At 42.9% G+C, this 19437-nt stretch overlaps 1 protein-coding gene across 1 annotated transcript in view; it reads right to left on the reverse strand.

Moving 5' to 3' along the window:
* Window positions 1-5949: 5949 nt before the first annotated feature.
* Window positions 5950-19437, reverse strand: part of LOC141131866 (vomeronasal type-2 receptor 26-like) — a 117269-nt gene continuing 103781 nt past the window's right edge. Inside the window, exon 6 of the mRNA XM_073620075.1 lies at window positions 5950-7158. Coding sequence (XP_073476176.1) covers window positions 6248-7158 — 911 coding nt within the window. The 3' untranslated portion in view covers window positions 5950-6247. The remainder of the gene's footprint in view (window positions 7159-19437) is intronic.

A 19437-nucleotide genomic window follows, 5' to 3' on the forward strand; every position in this document is an offset into this window, starting at 1 on the left:
TCACCGGAGAACCTCTCAGGGGTTGGTTGTTGAGGTTCAGGTAGCAGCATCATTATTGCAGGGTTTTTCAGGAGTCTCTGTTTGAACAGTTGCTGTGGCAGGGGTGGAGGAGGAAGCAGAGACAGGTGCTGTTGTAGCCAGGGACTGAACACATTCCTCCAGGTGAACCTACCCTTCCTGCAGGGTCTTAACTGCTTGTGTAAGAGCAATGAGGTGCTGGCAGATTTCATCTAATGAAGAGGGTCTTCTTGCAGGCTCAGACATGGCTGCTTGGTACTGTCATGTACCTGGACAGTGAGCCTGACGTGTAGAGGAAGGCCTCTCGTACAGCTCTGGCTTGAGGGCCACTAGTAGTGAGACAGCACACGAGGTATGAGTGCCTGTAATCAGTCCAGTAGTCTGCGTGGCAAAAGTCAGCAGGTAGAAGTAGTAGCAGAAGAGAAGCCTGGTAGTAGATGAGCTGGCACAATGCTTGGCTGGAGTCAGACTGTAGTAAGCAGCTGGAAGCAGGAATCAGATAGGGCTTGCTGGACTGGAAACTGTAGCAGGCTGGATGAGCAAGGTGCAAGGTCAGACTAGCCGGGTCGGTAAAATTTGGGCAGATCAGGCATAAATGACAAACAGCAGGATGGTCAAGTAACAAGCCAAGTCAGCATGGGGAGATCAATCAAGTAGAAACAGGAGACAGGAGCAGAATCCAAACATGAGCCAGGGTCAGGGTAGGTAGCAGACAAACGCGAGTGAGAGGTAAGCCGGATCAAGATCAGAGGTCACACTGAATCAGGAACAATACACAGACACTGCAGACCAAACAGAAACAAGCCCATACTGAAGCCTGTTTAAATAGCCGCTTGGCACCACCATTAGTAACAGATGCTTGCATAGATGCATGAGTGCTCATGCTTGTGCACCGTTGCCAATGGCTATGCACATTTGTCCTGGCCCGGTCTGAGCATGCTCATATGTTTGCTCCCAGAGATACCAGCAGCACCACGGACATGCCTTCTTTAATAATGGATCTACATCGGGGGACATTATTTATTTATTTTTTATTAAAGGAATTCTCAAAAGCTGTCTTTGTGTTTTTATTACTTTTTGGCACTTTTTTGGTGAGAGAGAATAGTGGTACTATGTACCCCTGTGGCTGTGGCTGTGGAGGGGCCTGGAATACAAGGAGGGGTGCTGTGGAGGGGACTGGAATACAAGGAGGGGGGCTGTGGAGGGGACTGGAATACAAGGAGGGGGGCTGTGGAGGGGACTTGAATATAAGGAGGGGGGTTGTGGAGGGGTCTGGAATACATGGAGGGGGGCTGTGGAGGGGCCTGGAATACAAGGAGGGGTGCTGTGGAGGGGACTGGAATACATGGACGGGGGCTGTGGAGGGGACTGGAATACAAGGAGGGGGGCTGTGGTGGGGGCTGGAATACATGGAGGGGGGCTGTGGAGGGGCCTGGAATACAAGGAGGGGTGCTGTGGAGGGGACTGGAATACAAGGAGAGGGGCTGTGGAGGGGACTGAAATACATGGAGGGGGGCTGTGGAGGGGACTGGAATACAAGGAGGGGGGCTGTGGAGGAGACTGGAATACATGGGGGGGGGCTGTGGAGGGGACTTGAATATAAGGAGGGGGGTTGTGGAGGGGTCTGGAATACATGGAGGGGGGCTGTGGAGGGGCCTGGAATACAAGGAGGGGTGCTGTGGAGGGGACTGGAATACATGGACGGGGGCTGTGGAGGGGACTGGAATACAAGGAGGGGGGCTGTGGTGGGGGCTGGAATACATGGAGGGGGGCTGTGGAGGGGCCTGGAATACAAGGAGGGGTGCTGTGGAGGGGACTGGAATACAAGGAGAGGGGCTGTGGAGGGGACTGAAATACATGGAGGGGGGCTGTGGAGGGGACTGGAATACAAGGAGGGGGGCTGTGGAGCGGAATGGGATATAAAGAGGGGGGCTGTGGAGGAGACTGGAATACATGGAGGGGGGCTGTGGAGCGGAATGGGATATAAAGAGGGGGCTGTGGAGGGGACTGGAATACAAGGAGGGGGGCTGTGGAGCGGAATGGGATATAAAGAGGGGGGCTGTGGAGGAGATTGGAATACATGGAGGGGGGCTGTGGAGGGGAATGGGATATAAGGAGGGGGGCTGTGGAGGGGACTGGTATACAAGGAGAGGGGCTGTGGAGGGGACTGGGATATAAGGAGGGGGGCTGTGGAGGGGACTGGAATACAAGGAGAGGGGCTGTGGAGAACTATGAAATAACTAATTTCTACAGCTGCAACACTAATTATGTCATATACCTACTGACGTGCGACACTTGTCACATCCAATATGTGGGTAGAACAACCAGGCGTCTTCGTGATCGTTCCAATGAACATCTATATAGTGTGACAAAAAATGTGAATACAAATGTAGCCAAGCATTTTAATCTATGCCATAATGGCAATACTTCAGCTATGTATATACAAGTAATTGACAAGATCAGGTCGCCAGTGAGGGGGGGTGATGTGTTCCGGCTGTTGTGCCGGAGAGAAGTTTTCTGGATATTTCACCTCCAGACTTGCTCCCCCCATGGGCTCAATTTTGAGTGAGATGTTACCCATTTTTATGACTAGCCAAATATACATTTTCTCCAGCAGCATATTAGCAAATATGACAGTTTTAATTACAATAGTGTTGTTTCTGGCTTTATGTTTACCTAGGATAGCTGGTCGTCCATTTCACTTTTTGAATACAAGTCCCTCCCATAGTTTACAGGAGGCAGAGGGACTATTTAAATTTTGGGCCGTATTTTTACCTGCCCATATTGTCCCATATGGTACTGTTCCTGTGTATATCCAGGGTAGCTGGTTGCTCAGATCACTTATTGAATATGAGTTCCCCCCCCTCCATAGATTGTAGAAGACACAGGTTTAATCCAAAATTTGGGCCGGGCTCTTTACCACCTATATTGTTTCATATTGTTTCATATGATACCATTGCTCGCCCAGGTTAGCTGGCCACTCAATCTATCCATTTACTAAATACGAGTCTCTCTTATAGATTGTAGAAGGCATAGGCACAACATAAAATTTGGACTGTGTGTTTTTACTATGCACGCCCAGGTTAGTTGGCCATTCAATCCATCGATTTATTTACTAAATACAAACCTCTCCTATAGATTACAGAAGGCATAGGGACTATATTAAACTTGGGCCATATTTTTACCACCCACATTGTTCGATATATATATATATATATATATATATATATATATATATATATATATATATACATTTTGAATCTATCTATCTAGTTAGGATTGACCAGGTTATTGAGGTCATACGGAACGGATAACCAATGGTTGTCTTTGCTCTGTATGAACCATATACCGTCGATTGATTTGGCCTTTTTTGTCTCGTCCTGTACTCCTGTTTTCATCTTTATACCCTGATAGCTTCCCCATGTTTTTGATCAATGTTTTTATTGTGAGGTTAGCTAAAATAATACATATGTATTTACATATACATTTACACAGGTCTAATGGAGTATAGGAAACATACATTTATCTTTAACCATTGGGATAAAAATAAGTTATAATGTTTTTAAAGTTGGTATGCTTTCTCTTCTCCATATACACATTTATATACATATTTCAGATGTACACACTGTTTCCTGTTTTCTCATAGCACATGGACTGTCTATATTGGTATATCTTCATTACTACTACCAATTTTATCTTGAGACCCCTTTCACACTGGGGCGTTTTTCAGGCGCTTTAGCGTTAAAAAAAAAAAGCGCCTGTAAAGCGTCTGAAAGAAGCCTCATCTGCAATCCCAAAGCCCGAGTGCTTTCACACTGAGGCGCTGGCAGAACGTCAAAAAAAGTCCTGCAAGCAGCTTCTTTGCAGCGCTTTAGGAGCGGTGAATACACCACTCCTAAAGCGCCCCTTCTCATTGAAATTAATGGGAAGCGCCTGCAAAGCGCCTTGGCAGCTGCACTTTGTGGGTGCTTTTAACCCTTTATTCGGCCACTACGGGGGTTAAGAGTGCCCCGCTAGCGCTAGAAAAAATGTTGGTAAAGCGCCGCTAGTTTAAGAGGCGCTTTACCAGCACTTTTCAGGCGCTGGCAGTGTGAAAGGGCTTTTATAGATATCTAAATTTGTGCAAGTTTATATGTCTATGTCTTTCTCTTTCTCATTAATGTTTATGTGAATCACATGTGGCTAAAAGAAAGTCTACAATTGAATGATCTGTTTCACCTGTTGCTATACTAGATAGGTGTATATAAGGAAAACAATGCTGACTTATCTTTGTAATTAATAAGCGCACCTGTTAGTGTGTGAAACGCATCTACCATTTGAACTGTTTGTAACACTTGGGATGTTCGTTCATTAAATAAGAATTGTGATGGATCTTGGAGTGCAGCCATTTCTTCAGTGTTGATCGTATGCGGAGGCGAGCCGAGGCGGGCAACCGTGATATCATTAGGCTTCCTGTCTCACCTGGAGCAGCGAGTTCTTTTGTTTGGATAACCAATCACCAAGCACCAGTGTTGTCACATGGGAGGAAGGGGAGGAAACCACATGCCCCCATACCTGGAAGTATAAGGTATTAGTGTTCACTTTCAGTAGTGAAAGGAAAGGTGGCAATTATGGAGAATGTGAATATGATCAGGTGGGGAGTGGGTAGTTAAGATAACTATTTACTCTTCTGGGGAAAAACACAGGTTCACTTAAATGTGATCTTAAATGTGATTTATATTTCTAAGAAACTTGAGAATCATTTTATTATAACTAAAATGAGTTTAGAAGAGCCCTAAACAAGATCATTTCCACTTTACAAGTCCTTAGCTTTCCATTGATTTGCCTGTTAAAGGAAATGTATAATGTTTTATATTGATTTGTTAACTTTATTTAAGCTTTTTATGATTTTTTTTTTTTTTTTAGAATATTTTTCCCCACACTTACAATTCCAGCCGGCAGGTGAAGCTCTTGGCTCCTTTTACATTGTTGGTTCATAAGCTGGTTATACAGAAATAGTTTTCTATACGAACATTTGCAGAAAAATTCTTGTTGTATCATTCGATACTGCCATCAGAAACTTGACAAATGTCGCTCAAAAATACTTCAACATTTCATTTGCTTTTACCATTTGCTTATGAAAATGGAAACCACAGTCATTATTAGAATTTTATTTGTTTGGAGAAAATATGTCCATCCTTTTCCTTTGATTTTTTTTTATTGCTACAGTTAAAAATCTATTTGACCCCATTTACTACTAGAACATTGACTGAACATTCAAAAATCACATTTTTTACGAAAAAACACTTTGGGTTTAGTATGGGCAAATTTCAGAGGCAGGTTTTGTAAGGAGAGGAGAACTTTGACAAAAGGTTACTGGGGGGTTTGTTCAAAAATCTTAATCTGAATATTGAAATGCCACACTAAATAGTTTAATTCCGATATGAGGTTTATTTCAAATATTAAATGGGTAAAACAACCAACACATTTTAGGAGTCCAACATCAGCCCCTTCACCAAGGCTTAGCAAAATATAGGGTTGACAGTCTGGTGACTCGGACATAACTAATGAATTAAGTTGTGTTGCAGCGTGAACAAACACATATTAAGGCCCCATTCACACTTGAGCGTAGCGTTTTCAGGCAGAAAGTCGTGCGATTTTTGCCATGATTTTTCCCACGGTTTTTACAGCGTTTTTGCCGCGATTGTGGCGCATTTTGCTGTGATTTTGTACAGGTCAAAAGGTCACCAGAAAAACGCCCAAATTTGCCTAAAAAAAAAGTTCCAGAACTTGTTTGAGCTTCAGGCGTTTTGGAGCTTCTGGCTTCAGGCGTTTTGGAGTGGAGATGTGAACCATCTCCACAGAGAATAATTGATTTTTTTCCCCTCCAGTGTTTTGTAGCTTCAGGCTTCAAGCTACAAAATGCTCAGGTGTGAATAGGGCCTAATCCATTAGTACCTAATTAACCTTGAAAAAAACGTAATTTTGGACATGCTTGGCTTGCAGCAGCTGCCTACTTACTAATCAAATGCCCTACAGGGAATACACCAACATAACAATGACATTAATTTGAAAACTATCACCCACTTCCAGCCCCAGGTTTCATCTCCATCTACCTTTAAAAACAAAAAATTCCATGAGATTTACACAACTTTGACCTAGGATTAATAACATTTGAAATTCCTTAGACTTGGGTGAAAGCTATTTGAATCTTGTGTGAAAACATTTATAAACAAATTCCTAAGAGTAGTTATTCATGTCTATTTTTGCTATCAAGTAAACATGATTGTGTATTCAATTCAGGTTTAAATAAGATAATGAAACATTTTGGAAAAAATATACAGATTAGAAGTCCAGCACTTGAGGCCAATATGGCAAATATCTCCACAGCCACCATGTATTTCCCTTTAGCGCTCAGATAGGCCGGGATCATGGAAATCCAGACATTGCAGAAAACCAGCATGCTAAAGGTGATGTATTTGGCCTCATTAAAACTGTCCGGTAATGTCCTCACCATGAAAGCCAGAACAAAACTCACAGCTGCCAGAAACCCCATATAACCCAACACAGAGTAGAACCCGATAACGGACCCTTCATTACACTGAATAATGATCTTGTCCTGATAAGAATGAGTGTCCATTTCCTTAAAAGGGTGAGAAGAGGACAACCAATTAATACATATTATTACTTGAATAGATGAACACACTGATACTATGGAATTGGCCAGTTTGCTTCCAAGCCATATTTTCCAGTAGCTGCCAGGTTTGGTGGCTTTGAAAGCGATATAAACCATGATTGTTTTAGCAAGAAGAGAGGAGACAGCTATGGAGAAGATGACTCCAAATGTCATGACACGCAATACACAGGTTATATCTAGTGGCTGACCAAGGAACAAGAACACACAGAGGAAGCTCAACAAAATGGAGACAAGAAGAACAAAACTCAGATTTCTGTTATTAGCTTTGACGATCGGGGTGTTCAGATAGGAAATAAAAACCCCCTTTATTAAAACAGTCACAATGCAGAGTACAGCAGAAATTGTTAGTAATACTTTAGAAATGCCATCAGTGTAGGAAAGGAATTCAAGGTGTTTTGGAATACACCGATCTTTCTTCTCATTGGGCCATTCTTCCTCTGGACAATTCATACAGTTCTCACTGTCTGCCAAGAGTAATACATATAACACAGATTAATTTTCATTCTAATTAATTAAACAGTCATTTTTGGAGGAGCAGTGGGGATGTAATTTGTACATATACAGCACACCTCTGAAAGAGCTACTGAGTGAATAAACCCCCTGAGACCAGAGGCTTTGCTAGGTCTACAAAAGATCTGGGGCTAGAGCCCATAGCAGCGTAGTAAAGAAAGTCATACGCTTGGGCGGGCATACACATATATATATACAGTAATATACGTGTGTGTGTATATCCCCAGAGAGCCCCACACTTACATCAGGGTCCCCAGAGAGCCCCCCCTTGCATCAGGGTCCCCAGAGAGCCCCCACTTGCATCAGGGTCCCCAGAGAGCCCCACACTTACATCAGGGTCCCCAGAGAGCCCCCCATTTACATCAGGGTCCCCAGAGAGCCCCCCCTTACATCAGGGTCCCCAGAGAGCCCCCCACTTACATCAGGGTCCCCAGAGAGCCTCCCCCTTAAATCAGGGTCCCCAGAGAGCCTCTTCCTTAAAATAGGGTCCCCAAAGAGCTTCCCCCTTGCATCAGGGTCCCCAGAGAGCCCCCCACTTACATCAGGGTCCCCAGAGTGCCTCCCCTCCTCTTGGGGACCCCTGCAGAGACTCGGGGCTATGGGCCCTAGATTCGGGGCTATAGCCCCAAAAGCCACCCCCTAGCAACTCCACTGCCTGAGACTAATCTGGTGTATGGGCTATTCATATTATCAATATAACCACTCTGCCACACTCCTGACAATGAGTTAGAAGACACCAACTTGAATTGAATCTGTAGTTATATTACCACCAACCACTCAGATTAGCTCAACCGCTGGGGATAGACTGGTGGTTCCCGTGTCTCTGGTACAGATGAAGTTGGACTGGCAACTCTGCTCTGTGTTTCTGGAACAGCTGAGGATAGACTAGCAATTCCACTCTGTGTCTATGGAATAGGTTGTGCTGGCAGACAGCTGTTAACAGACTCAGCACTCTGTCCCAACATTCCTTCCCTGGTCTGGTGCCAAGTGTCCTGGATCTTCCCAGGCAGTTTTGTATAAGTTTTCTCTTCCACTCCTCCACAGTTGTGGGGAGCTGTCATTTTTTTCCTCAACAGAGATCAATTTCACCTAACAGTGACAGAACTACACATCCCATAATCCACCTGTTGAGCATGGACATTCTGGAACTTTCTGTCCCATGACAGTTTTGTGTAGGTTAGTTAGTTTTTACTTGTAGAGTCTTACATTAACATTTACTGGTGTTTTTCAGTACTGAGTTTGGTTCTCCTTGTTGATTATATAGGGTAAAACTGTTATTTTCATTGCATCATAACAACCAATAATGCTCTAGGGCAGTAGGTATGGTGTTGTTATTTGCTATGATGTTGGCAGCCAGCCTTCCCGCAAAAATGGCTCCTCCAGACCTGCTCCACTTCCCGCCTTCTACCACATCTATCTGGAGGGCTTTGATGTGAAGAGGGGACTGTGTGATTAGGAGGAACTTTGTGCTGGGGGAAATGTGTGATGGGGAGCTCTGTGATTTGGGGGGCTTTGTGATGGTGGATTCTGATGTAAAGAGAAGACTCATTGATGGGGGGAATCTGGTATATAATGGGGGTTTTGACACATAGGGAAGACTCTGATGTATAGGGGTGCCTCTGACGTGATGGGGGAGTATAGATATAAAGAGGGGTTTTGATGTGAAATGAATTAATCAAGGTGAGTGACTGCAACATCACAGGCTCAGGTTCCCCATTGATAAGCAACATATGCATTTTTTACATATTAGATTGGGGTGTCTTAGGATTTTGCATACATTTAAACAAGGGTGCCGTGTCTGCAAAATGTTGAGAAACACTGGGCCAAATGTATTCACCTGAGGCTGCCCAGTTGTCTACCAACAAGAGGAGAGTCTGCATAGGACCCATAAAGATTAACCTCCCCTTTCTTTAATTTGAATTTTTTTAAGATATTTTTATTGATTATAAAGACAAACTTACATACAGACATAAAGAAAACTGAATAAGGTGGTTATTACAACCAAAGAGTAATAAAGCTAACAGGTTGACCCTTGAGTAATGCCGCGTACACACAAGCGGACTTTACGGCAGACTTTGCCCGGTGGACAGAATTTGGTCGGACAATTCGATCATGTGTGGGCTCCAGCGGACTTTGTTTTCTCAAAAGTTGTACGGACTTAGATTTGAAACATGTTTTAAATTAATCCGTCGAAATCGAGTCCGGTCGAAAAGTCCGCCGTCTGTATGCTAGTTCGACGGACATAAAGCCACGTTAGGGAAGCTATTGGCTACTGGCTATGAACTTTCTTGTTTTAGTCCGGTCGTACGTCATCACGTACAAATTCAACGGACTTTGGTGGATTGTGTGTAGGCAAGTCCGTTCATTCAGAAAGTCCGTCGTAAAGTACGTTGAAAAGTCAGCCGGGCAAAGTCTGCCGTAAAGTCCGCTCGTGTGTACGCGGCATTAGAGTCAGAGGACTGCCATCTGCCCCAAATTGTTTGGAATGTTTTAGCTCTCTTGCGGGTCTCAAATGTAAGTTTATATAGTGGGAGAGAGATGTTAGATAGTTTCAACCATGTGGATCTTGTTGGGGATTGTGATCCCTTCCATGATAATAATATGGACTTCTTTGCATAAAAGTATAAGATGCAGAGTAGTTTCTTAGCATACGTGGGAATAGACAGATCACCAAAAATGCCAAGAAGGCAGTTCTTGGGATTCAGGATATAGGGCAGGCCCACTGTGGAGGAAATAAAGGAACCGATATCTGTCCAAAAATGGGGCAGGTCTAGAAGCAGTGTATGAAATCACCTGAATGCATCGTATGCATTCAGGTGAAAAAACACCTATCAGTGACAGGCTCCCCAGCCCCCCTGTTATACTTACCTGAATCCTCAAACTTGAGATGCGCTGTCTCTCTGCCCGGGGGTTCTCGGTTCTTGATTGGATAGATTGATAGCAGTGCAGCCATTGGCTCCTGCTGCTGTCAATTAAATCCAATGACGCGAGCACCAGGGGGTGAGGCCAAGTTCTGCATTCGGCCTCTATGGATGCCGAATGCTGGACTTGGAGGTAACCCCCTCGGGGAAGCGCTTCTCTGAAAGGGTTATCAGCTGTGGGGAGGAGCCGCGAGAGCCGCCGGGGGACCCCAGCAAAACGAGCTGCACGAGCTGTGGAGGTAAGTATAATATGTTTGTTATTTTAATTTTTTTTACCTTTAAAATCACTTTAAGCTGAATAATGTGGTCTCTAGAGGATATATTGTAACTGAGGATTTACCCCTTTCTTTAATTTAAGTAGATATCTTTGGGAAGTTCACTATAACTTTAAATTACTAGATTATCTTGTTATTAACAGATTCAATTTATCATGATTATAATACCCACAGATTTAATGTGGAGTGGAGTGGACTATCTCATTTATCTCCCGTAGCCCCATCCAGACAGTTGGAATTTTGCATATAGGAGTGGTGTTAAAGTGAGACCCGTAGGAGAGAATAGACGGAGGGGATGCATGACTATGGGAGGAACAGGGGTCAGGGAACGGTCAGTCAGGTCAGTGGTGGGGGCATAGGTTTAGCTCTTACCTGATTGGAGGTAGAAGTCAGAGGGGGCAGGGTCCAGAGGTTGGGGTCCGGCGTAGGGGGTGGATTCTGCATCATTCAGAGAAGTTTGGAGAGGAGACATCTTCCCACCCTCCCGCCCTGGTATTAGGAGTCAGAATGCTGGACAGGTAGGGGGTGTATTGGTATTTTCTGAATGCGGGTGAATGTGTTTTTAGTAATTCATGTGTTATTTTCAAAACAAAAAAAAAAAGAATAATTTTAATAAAAAAAAAAAAAAAAACAATAATAATAATAAAAACCATGTTGTATACGGTATAAAGTTAATGTTGTGGTGTATTTTTCAATCTTGTCACAGCAGTCGGCGGTTCAAGGGGTCTTTGGGGGTCAGTGAGAAATTTACATGGTCACAGGATTAGTGGGGCCCATCTAAGGATGCCGCTTACATTTGGTTAGCGGTGGTTCTCCCAGGAGATAAATCCCTTGGGGGAGGGGAATATGGAAGTAGGTGTGATGTCCGAGCGTCCTCGAGCCTGTTGGGGCACAGCTGAGGATATAGACCATTACAGTTATAAAGTGTGCCTTTTTAAGACACCCAAAGACCACTTGTTGTTGGACATTATTTTGTTCTTACGGGTATGTGTTACATGTTTTTTCATGTTATGTTATTTATTATTTGGTTAATAAATTGGCTGCTGTGGCCGTATAAAACCCATGTCACGCAGACTGTGTCTTTAATTTAATGGTAAGGACCCAAGGTTGACGAATCCTTTAGTCATGATTTTATTATATTGGCTGTGACTTATTACAAGGTTATACACGTAAACTTTTCCATCATATTAAATGAATGTTTTTCATCTTCATGTTTTTTTTCTATTAATGTATTGTATGATTGTACAAATACTGTGCTCTCATGAAGAAGTAGATTTTTGGTTCATAAAACATGTTGAGAATTTATTGTATTCCCTTCATTGATCCATGCAGTGATATTATATATTGAGGTAAGAAAGTATTGTACAGATTATAGCAATGGTCATTGTTCTTGAATAATAGGGTATACATGGAGGTATCATAGAATATAGAATGTTAACATACATCAGTCTTTTTACAGGGTTTTATTATGATCTGATAATACAATTTTAGCAGTGACACTTGTTTGTAACTGTAAAGTCCCATGTGTTTTTTTTTTTTTTTTTTTTTACACAATATACCAAGAATGTTGGTACACCCCACGAGGGAAAGTCTATGGAATCCATGCATAATGAATTTCTTTGTAATCTCAAAAATACACTGGGCTTATTTACTAAAACAGTAGCAGGTGCAGCTCCGCAGAGAAACCAATCAGCCGCAGTCGTTATATGGTGGAAAGTCAGCTGTCCTGTGTGCATCGCTGTACCTGTATGGCGGCTCACGCAGGTGAAATTGCGGGCAGCAAGCTCTCGCTCCTGCTGCATGATGCGGGAGTGTGCCGGCGGGTGGGGCAGACTCAAAGTCAGTCGGCGACCCGCCTAGTACACAGGCAGAAGGGGGATCTGCCTTTGTAAACAAGGTGGATCCCCGTTCTGACAGGGGACATGTCAGAGAACTTCTGTTCCCAGTGGTCGGGAAAATGATCTCTGTCATGTCCCAGTGAGCCCATCCCCCCTACAGTTAGAACACGCTGAGGGAACAAAGTTGAACAGTTAAACCCTTGATTGCCCCCTAGTGTTAACCCCTTCCCTGCCAGTGTCATTTATACATTGATCAGTGCACTGATCAATGTAATAATGTCACTGGTCACCAAAAAGTGTAATTTCAGGTCAGATTTGTCCGCCGCAATGTCGCAATCCCACAAAAAATCGCATATCGCCTCCATTACTTGTAAAAACAATAAAATAAAAAAAAGTCCCTAAATCTATCCCATAGTTTGTAGACGTGATAACTTTTGTGCAAACCAATCAATATATGCCTATTGCAATTTTTTTTACCAAAAATATGTAGAAGAATATATATCAGCCTAAGCTAATGAATAAATGTTTTTTTTGTATATTTTTTTGGGATATGTTAAATATGTTATATATATATTTTTTAAATTGTCGCTCTTTGTTTGTTTATAGGACAAAAAATAAAAACCGCAGAGGTGATCAAATATGATCAAAAGAAAGCTCTATTTGAGGGAAGAAAAGGACATCAATTTTGTTTGGGTACAGCATCGCACGACCGCGCAATTGTCAGTTAAAGCAATGCAGTGCCGTATTGCAAAAAAATGGCCTAGTCATTAAGGGGGCAAATCCTTCCGGTACTTAAGTGGTTAAGCTTAATTAAACAAGCTGAGGTTACAGGCTGGGTTCACACTATACTACACGATAGTAGTACGACTTTCATCCTACTTTCCTCTGCGACATCAATCCTACATTGGTCCTACATTGATCCTACATTGGTCCTACATCCATCCGACTTTCATGAACAGGATACTACTTTGATCCGACTTTTCAGATAGTACACTTGTCCTTTGACCAATCAAAACTAACACACAATGGGAGGGGCAGGAAATAACACAATGTCGGATGTCTTGGTGTGAATCTTGAGGGGGAACTCCGCACCAAATTTTAAATAAAAAAACAGCATGAGTTCCCCCTCCAAGAGCATACCAGGCCCTTAGGTCTGGTATGGACCTTGAGGGGAACCCCCTACGCCAAAAAAACGACGTGGGGGTGCCCCAAATCCATACCAGACCCTTATCCGAGCACACAGCCCGGCCGCTCAGGAATGGGGGTGGGGACGAGCGAGCGCCCCCCCTCCTGAACCGTACCAGGCTGCATGCCCTCAACATGGGGGGATTGGTGCCTTGGGGGAGGGGGGCGCGCTGCGGGACGCACGCAGTGACGTCACCACGAGGAAGGAGGACGAGCTCCGCTTCTTGATTGTTATGCTGGCCGGCGTTTTTATCTACTCCATGCGATATCTGATCGTCTGTTTGTAAGTTTATTACTTTATATATTAAAGGCTATTTGAACGTATTACACTATGGTTTATTTATCTCATTTTTGGGTCGCATACTATGGATAAGGATTTCATCACACAGCTACCAATCTCCTAGTGATATAGAGCTCAATGAATAACAAAGCCTGAGAGTTGGTAAGCACAATCTACAGCTGCGGTGGTGGGTTATCACCTTTATCCTATATGCACAATAGGGTGTTTGGTATCAGGTGCATGCTTAACTTGATTGCAAACAATATTATACTATGGCAAGCATTTTTGTTTCTCTTTCGGTGATGAACTGAGGAAACTACGCCTGAACTCTGACAGATCTGATTGGTCCTTGCCCCTAAAGGCCCTGGCTGGGTTTAAGCCGTCTGCTTAATATACTTTGCGCTCTGGTAAGGGCATTTTATGGTCGTGATCTTTTGGATTATTAGTCATTCCCATATATGTTGTACCACTTGGAGGATCTGGGGAGTTTTCTCTCACTTTAAGTGATATCTGGACTATACCATTTATACCCCATATTTATGTCATTTTCTACTAAAGGACACTTAGCGCAGTTTATTTTTATTATTGATATATTGTGTTGTCACACTGTTTACTGCTGCTTTATCTTATTGCTCCAGCGTGGTATTTTTTATTAAATGACAGTCAATAGGCTGAAGTAGGATCAAAGTTGGACCAAAGTAGTACAGGGAGCATTTCTAAAGTCGGAACGACTTGTGTCGGACCGGTTAGGACGGCTCCCATAGGGAAACATTTAATTTCACACGTCATGCGACATGAAGGGTCGCATGACGTGTGAAGGGTCTGGTATGGATTTTGAGGGAGACCCCACGCCATTGTTTTTTTTTAAATTTTGGCCAGGGTTCCCCTTAATATCCATACCAGACCTGAAGGGCCTGGTATAGAATTTAGGGGGACCCCCAAGTCATTTTTTTTTTAAATTTTGGTTCGGGGTTCCCCTGTGGGGAATTCCCAAGCCGTTTTTATCAATTAACTTTTATGTGTATTGTCGGATCGGCAATTCATTATTAGCCGCAAGTATTTTTAAATGACTTTTTTCCTTTGAAATGTAATTTTGCTGTCAGACTGTTCTAAACACGGGAAACAAGCGCCCCTTTACAGGCATACTATAGACACCCCCCAGGTACGAAATTTAAAGGAGTATTACACTTTTATTGTTTCACTTTAGACATTATTAAAATCCCTGCTCCTGAAAAAACGGCCGTTTTTAAAACTTTTTTTTGCATTGATCCATGTCCCCTGGGGCAGGACCCAGGTCCCCAAACATTTTTTATGACAATACCATGCATATAAACCGCGGCTTTCGAATTTGCAGTGAACACCCCAAATTGTTCACTGTTCGGAGAACTGGCAAACAGCCGATGTTCGAGTCGAACATGAGTTCGATTCGAACTCGAAGCTCATCCCTACTACTGAACAATATTTGTGGCTATTGTCTCTCATGAATAATATTTGTGGCTATTGTCTCTCAAATAATACATTACAATGTTTCTTTCAAGATAAAACCTGCCTCATCTCTTTCTTTTATATTGCAGCCTTACCAAGCTGTTGAGCCACTGTACAATATTTGTGGCTATCAGCTATCAGAGAATAAACTCTAATGTTTATAGACAAAGAGAGAGAGGCTATGTTTGGACTTTAATGGTACCGTATATCAACTGATATTAAGCAGTCAAGAGTAAGATTATTAAGGGGAATTTTATTACAAAAACATATATAGTAATGTATTTCACAAAATAAAAACAAATTATGACAATCGAAAAGGTTACATCTTATCGTAACACCTAGAACATCAATACCATCTATATATTGGTTACTCTACATGTTTTGCGGACTCAGACGCTTCTTCAAGAGCTTTTTATAGTTAGATGGTGTAGAGAAATAATTGTTGTGTAGCTGAGGAGATAAAAGAAATATATATATATTACTCACAAAATACTTTATGTGAATAACAATTCATGTATATATATATAAGACATTGGTTGGAAAGCACCCATTGTCCACGTGTCTTACAGAGGGACATCAGATAGCTGGGGGCTCAGAAAAGGGGTGACCCACCCCGGAGGGCATGGGAGCCCTTTGAGAGGCACAAAATGTAACTAGTATTAGTCTGGTTAAAAGGGGAAAAAAGATGTTATCAGATATACTTGAAAGCCATCCCTCAGAAATTACAAGTATATAGTACATTTAGATCGAATTTCATTTATATATATATAGATATATATATATATCTATATATATAAATATATATATAGATATATATATATATATATAGATATATCTATATATATATATATAGATATATCTATATATATATATATAGATATAGATATAGATATAGATATCTATATATATGGACATATCAATAAGATTACATACCTACAGAGGGGTGTGTATATGGTTATGCAGGGTCAACTGGATATTACAGTTGATCCATATAAAAGGAATTATATCTAGAGGATAAGGGCACACATATCAGCTCTAGATATACTACAACATATAGGCGGACTACAAACATACACGTGCATATAGGCACAGCCACACATGCACATGTATCTATAGAACACAAATGCAATATACCTAAAGTTTTTGATGGTGTCAAGATATAAGACTGGCTGCTGCACATGCAGTGCTGCACTGATCAAAAAGCATACACTCCTACAAAAAACATAGTAGTATATAATTATTGGTACCTGCATCCACAAAAATGCATGCATATTTCTATGCATACATAGATCGTGCAGTGCATAAATTCACCTGTACTAGTGTAAATATGCATCACTTTCTTATCTTTGCAATTAATAGTTGTTATTTGTGCTTGCAAAGGGTATGCAGGGCCACATCAAAATATGTAAAAGAAAAAAACACCCAATTAGGACAGTATCCAGGGATAGATAGTGTGTCCTGGAAACAAAGCAAATGATCCTTGAGCCATAGCATAATATGGGCCGTTGGTTGTTATTAAGAAAACTTACCAAAGAGCCTGCACCAAACGCATCCCCCAGAGAGACACACAGGTGATACCACTATCACCGTCTCTATTTATACACTGCTGTGCCAAACAAGCTCTTGCCCGGCAATGTCCACAATGCATTGTGTCTGACGTCACCGGACCCAGACCTGTACGGTGCACGTGCATTGCCCAAAAAAGCAGCAGATGCACATCACAAAGTGAGTGATTCATAGGGATGAGCTTCGTGTTCGAGACGAACCCATGTTCGACTCGAACATCGTCTGTTCGCCCGTTCGCCGAATTGCGAACGATATGGGCCGTTCGCGCCAAATTTGTGTGGCGTGTCACGGCCCATAATTCACTGCGGCATCGCAGTGCATTGCTGGCTGATGATTGGGCAAGCATGCACTATGACCCGCATGCTTGGCCAATCACAGCACCATCTGAACAGAGAGCCGTAATTGGCCAAAGCTAAGGAGGCTTTGGCCAATTATGGCTCAGGGGATTTAGTACACGCCCCACACTATATAAAGCCGCCTGCACGGTGGCCCTGTGTAGTGTGTGTTCCGGCACTGAGAGAGATAGATAGATAGACAGAGAGACAGTGTCATTTGATTTAAGTTAGATAGATTAGACAGGGCAGTCAGTGAGTTAGCTGCACTTACAGTGTATTGGCCTCTAGCGCTCTAGCGCTTAAACGCTAAAGCGCATGCGGAATGCTGTCTTGTGGCCTTAAGACATGCTCATTGATAGGTGGAAATTTCTGTCAGTCAAACAGACGTTTTTTTCGTTGGTGAGTTGTCTGAGCAACAGACAGGAAGTGTGTGTCGGAAACGCGGGACAAAGTGAAACATGGTAGCTTCCTTTATCTCTGTTGAAGACGGCGCAAAACCATCCTATGTTGGTTGAATTAAAGAATGGTGAAACTTACAATGGGCACTTGGTTAGCTGTGACAACTGGATGAACATCAATTTACGTGTACTTCTAGAAATTTGGAGTTTTCCTTCTATAGAGCTGAAGTCTGGGATGAGAGCAGAGAGTCTGTGCCCATCCATCATTTAGAAGATTCCTATTAAGGAGGCGTATGTGGGATCCGTTCACAGATAAGACCCGAGGCTGGGGTAGACAGTCACACGCCTTCACGATCTCCTAATAAGAGATCAAAAGAGCTGGTAAGGGGCAGTTTATTTAAAGGTGGAGGAACCTTTCTGTCACCACATTCTTCCGGGTGATAAGGTCGTATGTTACACACCGTTTGGATGACTGTTAATCCTTCCTTGGAAAGATTACTCTGCCAGTGAACTTTTCACTTCACCTACTTTGGAGTTGGACTGTACAATTTCATTGATTCTATGGGTCAAATTTTATATTTTGATTCTTGATGACAACCAAATTGTTTTTTCACTGTTAGCTCACTATATATGGGTGTACAATGTGTATATATTAAGGTGATCACATTATTCTATTTTTGATTTTATTTCACATATTGCAGCGCAGCTATTTTTTCCTTTTTAGTGTATTGTGTATATATATGCATCTCAGGTGTTGTGTATATATATATATATATATATATATATATATTTATGGTTGGAGCCCTATTTCCGATATGGACATAGATAACATTTATAATTAACATAAGACTTACCATCGGAAATAGACCTGGAAGTGTGGACTTACCATATGAAATGGACCTGAAAGTGTGCCTTGGTCTAATGGCCGGTATGCCAAAATAAGGGGGCAAAAACATTCAGGTAGGGGTGTAGTTTTATTAGATTTATCTTTGTTTATTGAGCAAGTTTGGTGAATGCTTGTGCCGTTTCCACCTAAGGAGTGGGGATGTACCGGGCGAGGTAGGCAGAGTTTCCCCTGATGTGGTCTGGGACCTATGCCTAAATGCTGCCGAGGCTGCCCCGATACTAAAGAGTGACCGGAGTACTGACTGGGGTCGAGGTGTAGACTGCGTAGAAGAACCCCCAGGTGTTTGATGAACTGGCAGGCACTCAAGGGTTTGCCTGAAAATATAATAGGGGACTAGAGTTTGAGTGTACTGGTAGGAGTAACAGTAGGCGGTCGAGTATGGTTACAGGACACCGGACGTTGTTTATTTTATGGAGATGGATGTCTATCGTGGGGCTTGATTGCTGGGTTTTAAACGCTGCAAGGTGAAGGAAGAAATGGTGTTGGTAGAGAGCCAACTACTCAGAATTTGGCCTGCGGGATTGCTGCGGGTGAACTCGCTGGGCCGCCAGAACCTGTAATAGGCTAAGTTAATGGCTGCTTATATGGTAAAACTGGGGAGAAGGCCAAATGGCGAACTAGTAAAGATAGTAAACATGTCCCTGAGGATGGCAGCCTGGAATGAACGTACAGTGGACATTGACTGGTGCTGCCAAGATAATTGCACCAGCCTGCGCAGGAAGGACATAACAGAGCGATGCGGACCTGGCTTCATCAAGAAGATTGCCTCGGACCGGTTGTCGGTGGTGAAAGCCCCGGCCTGTCCTGTCCAGATATGACCCTAGAGTTGAGCGGCTGCCATGACCGGGTATAGCTTGAAGAGGGAGGAAGTCCGTGTAAACACGGGGTTTGGAGTGTCTCTGGAGGCCATGTTCTTGTAAACCAATGGTGGCCAAAATTAGCAGCGAAGCCTGTGGAGGCTGTGGCATCTGTTACTACCTGGGGTGATGAGGGCGATATGGATAGTATAAACATTGATATACCGATCCACGTAGTACGGGACT

This window comes from Aquarana catesbeiana, linkage group LG01 (assembly GCF_042186555.1).
Source record: "Aquarana catesbeiana isolate 2022-GZ linkage group LG01, ASM4218655v1, whole genome shotgun sequence".
Lineage (NCBI taxonomy): Eukaryota > Metazoa > Chordata > Amphibia > Anura > Ranidae > Aquarana > Aquarana catesbeiana.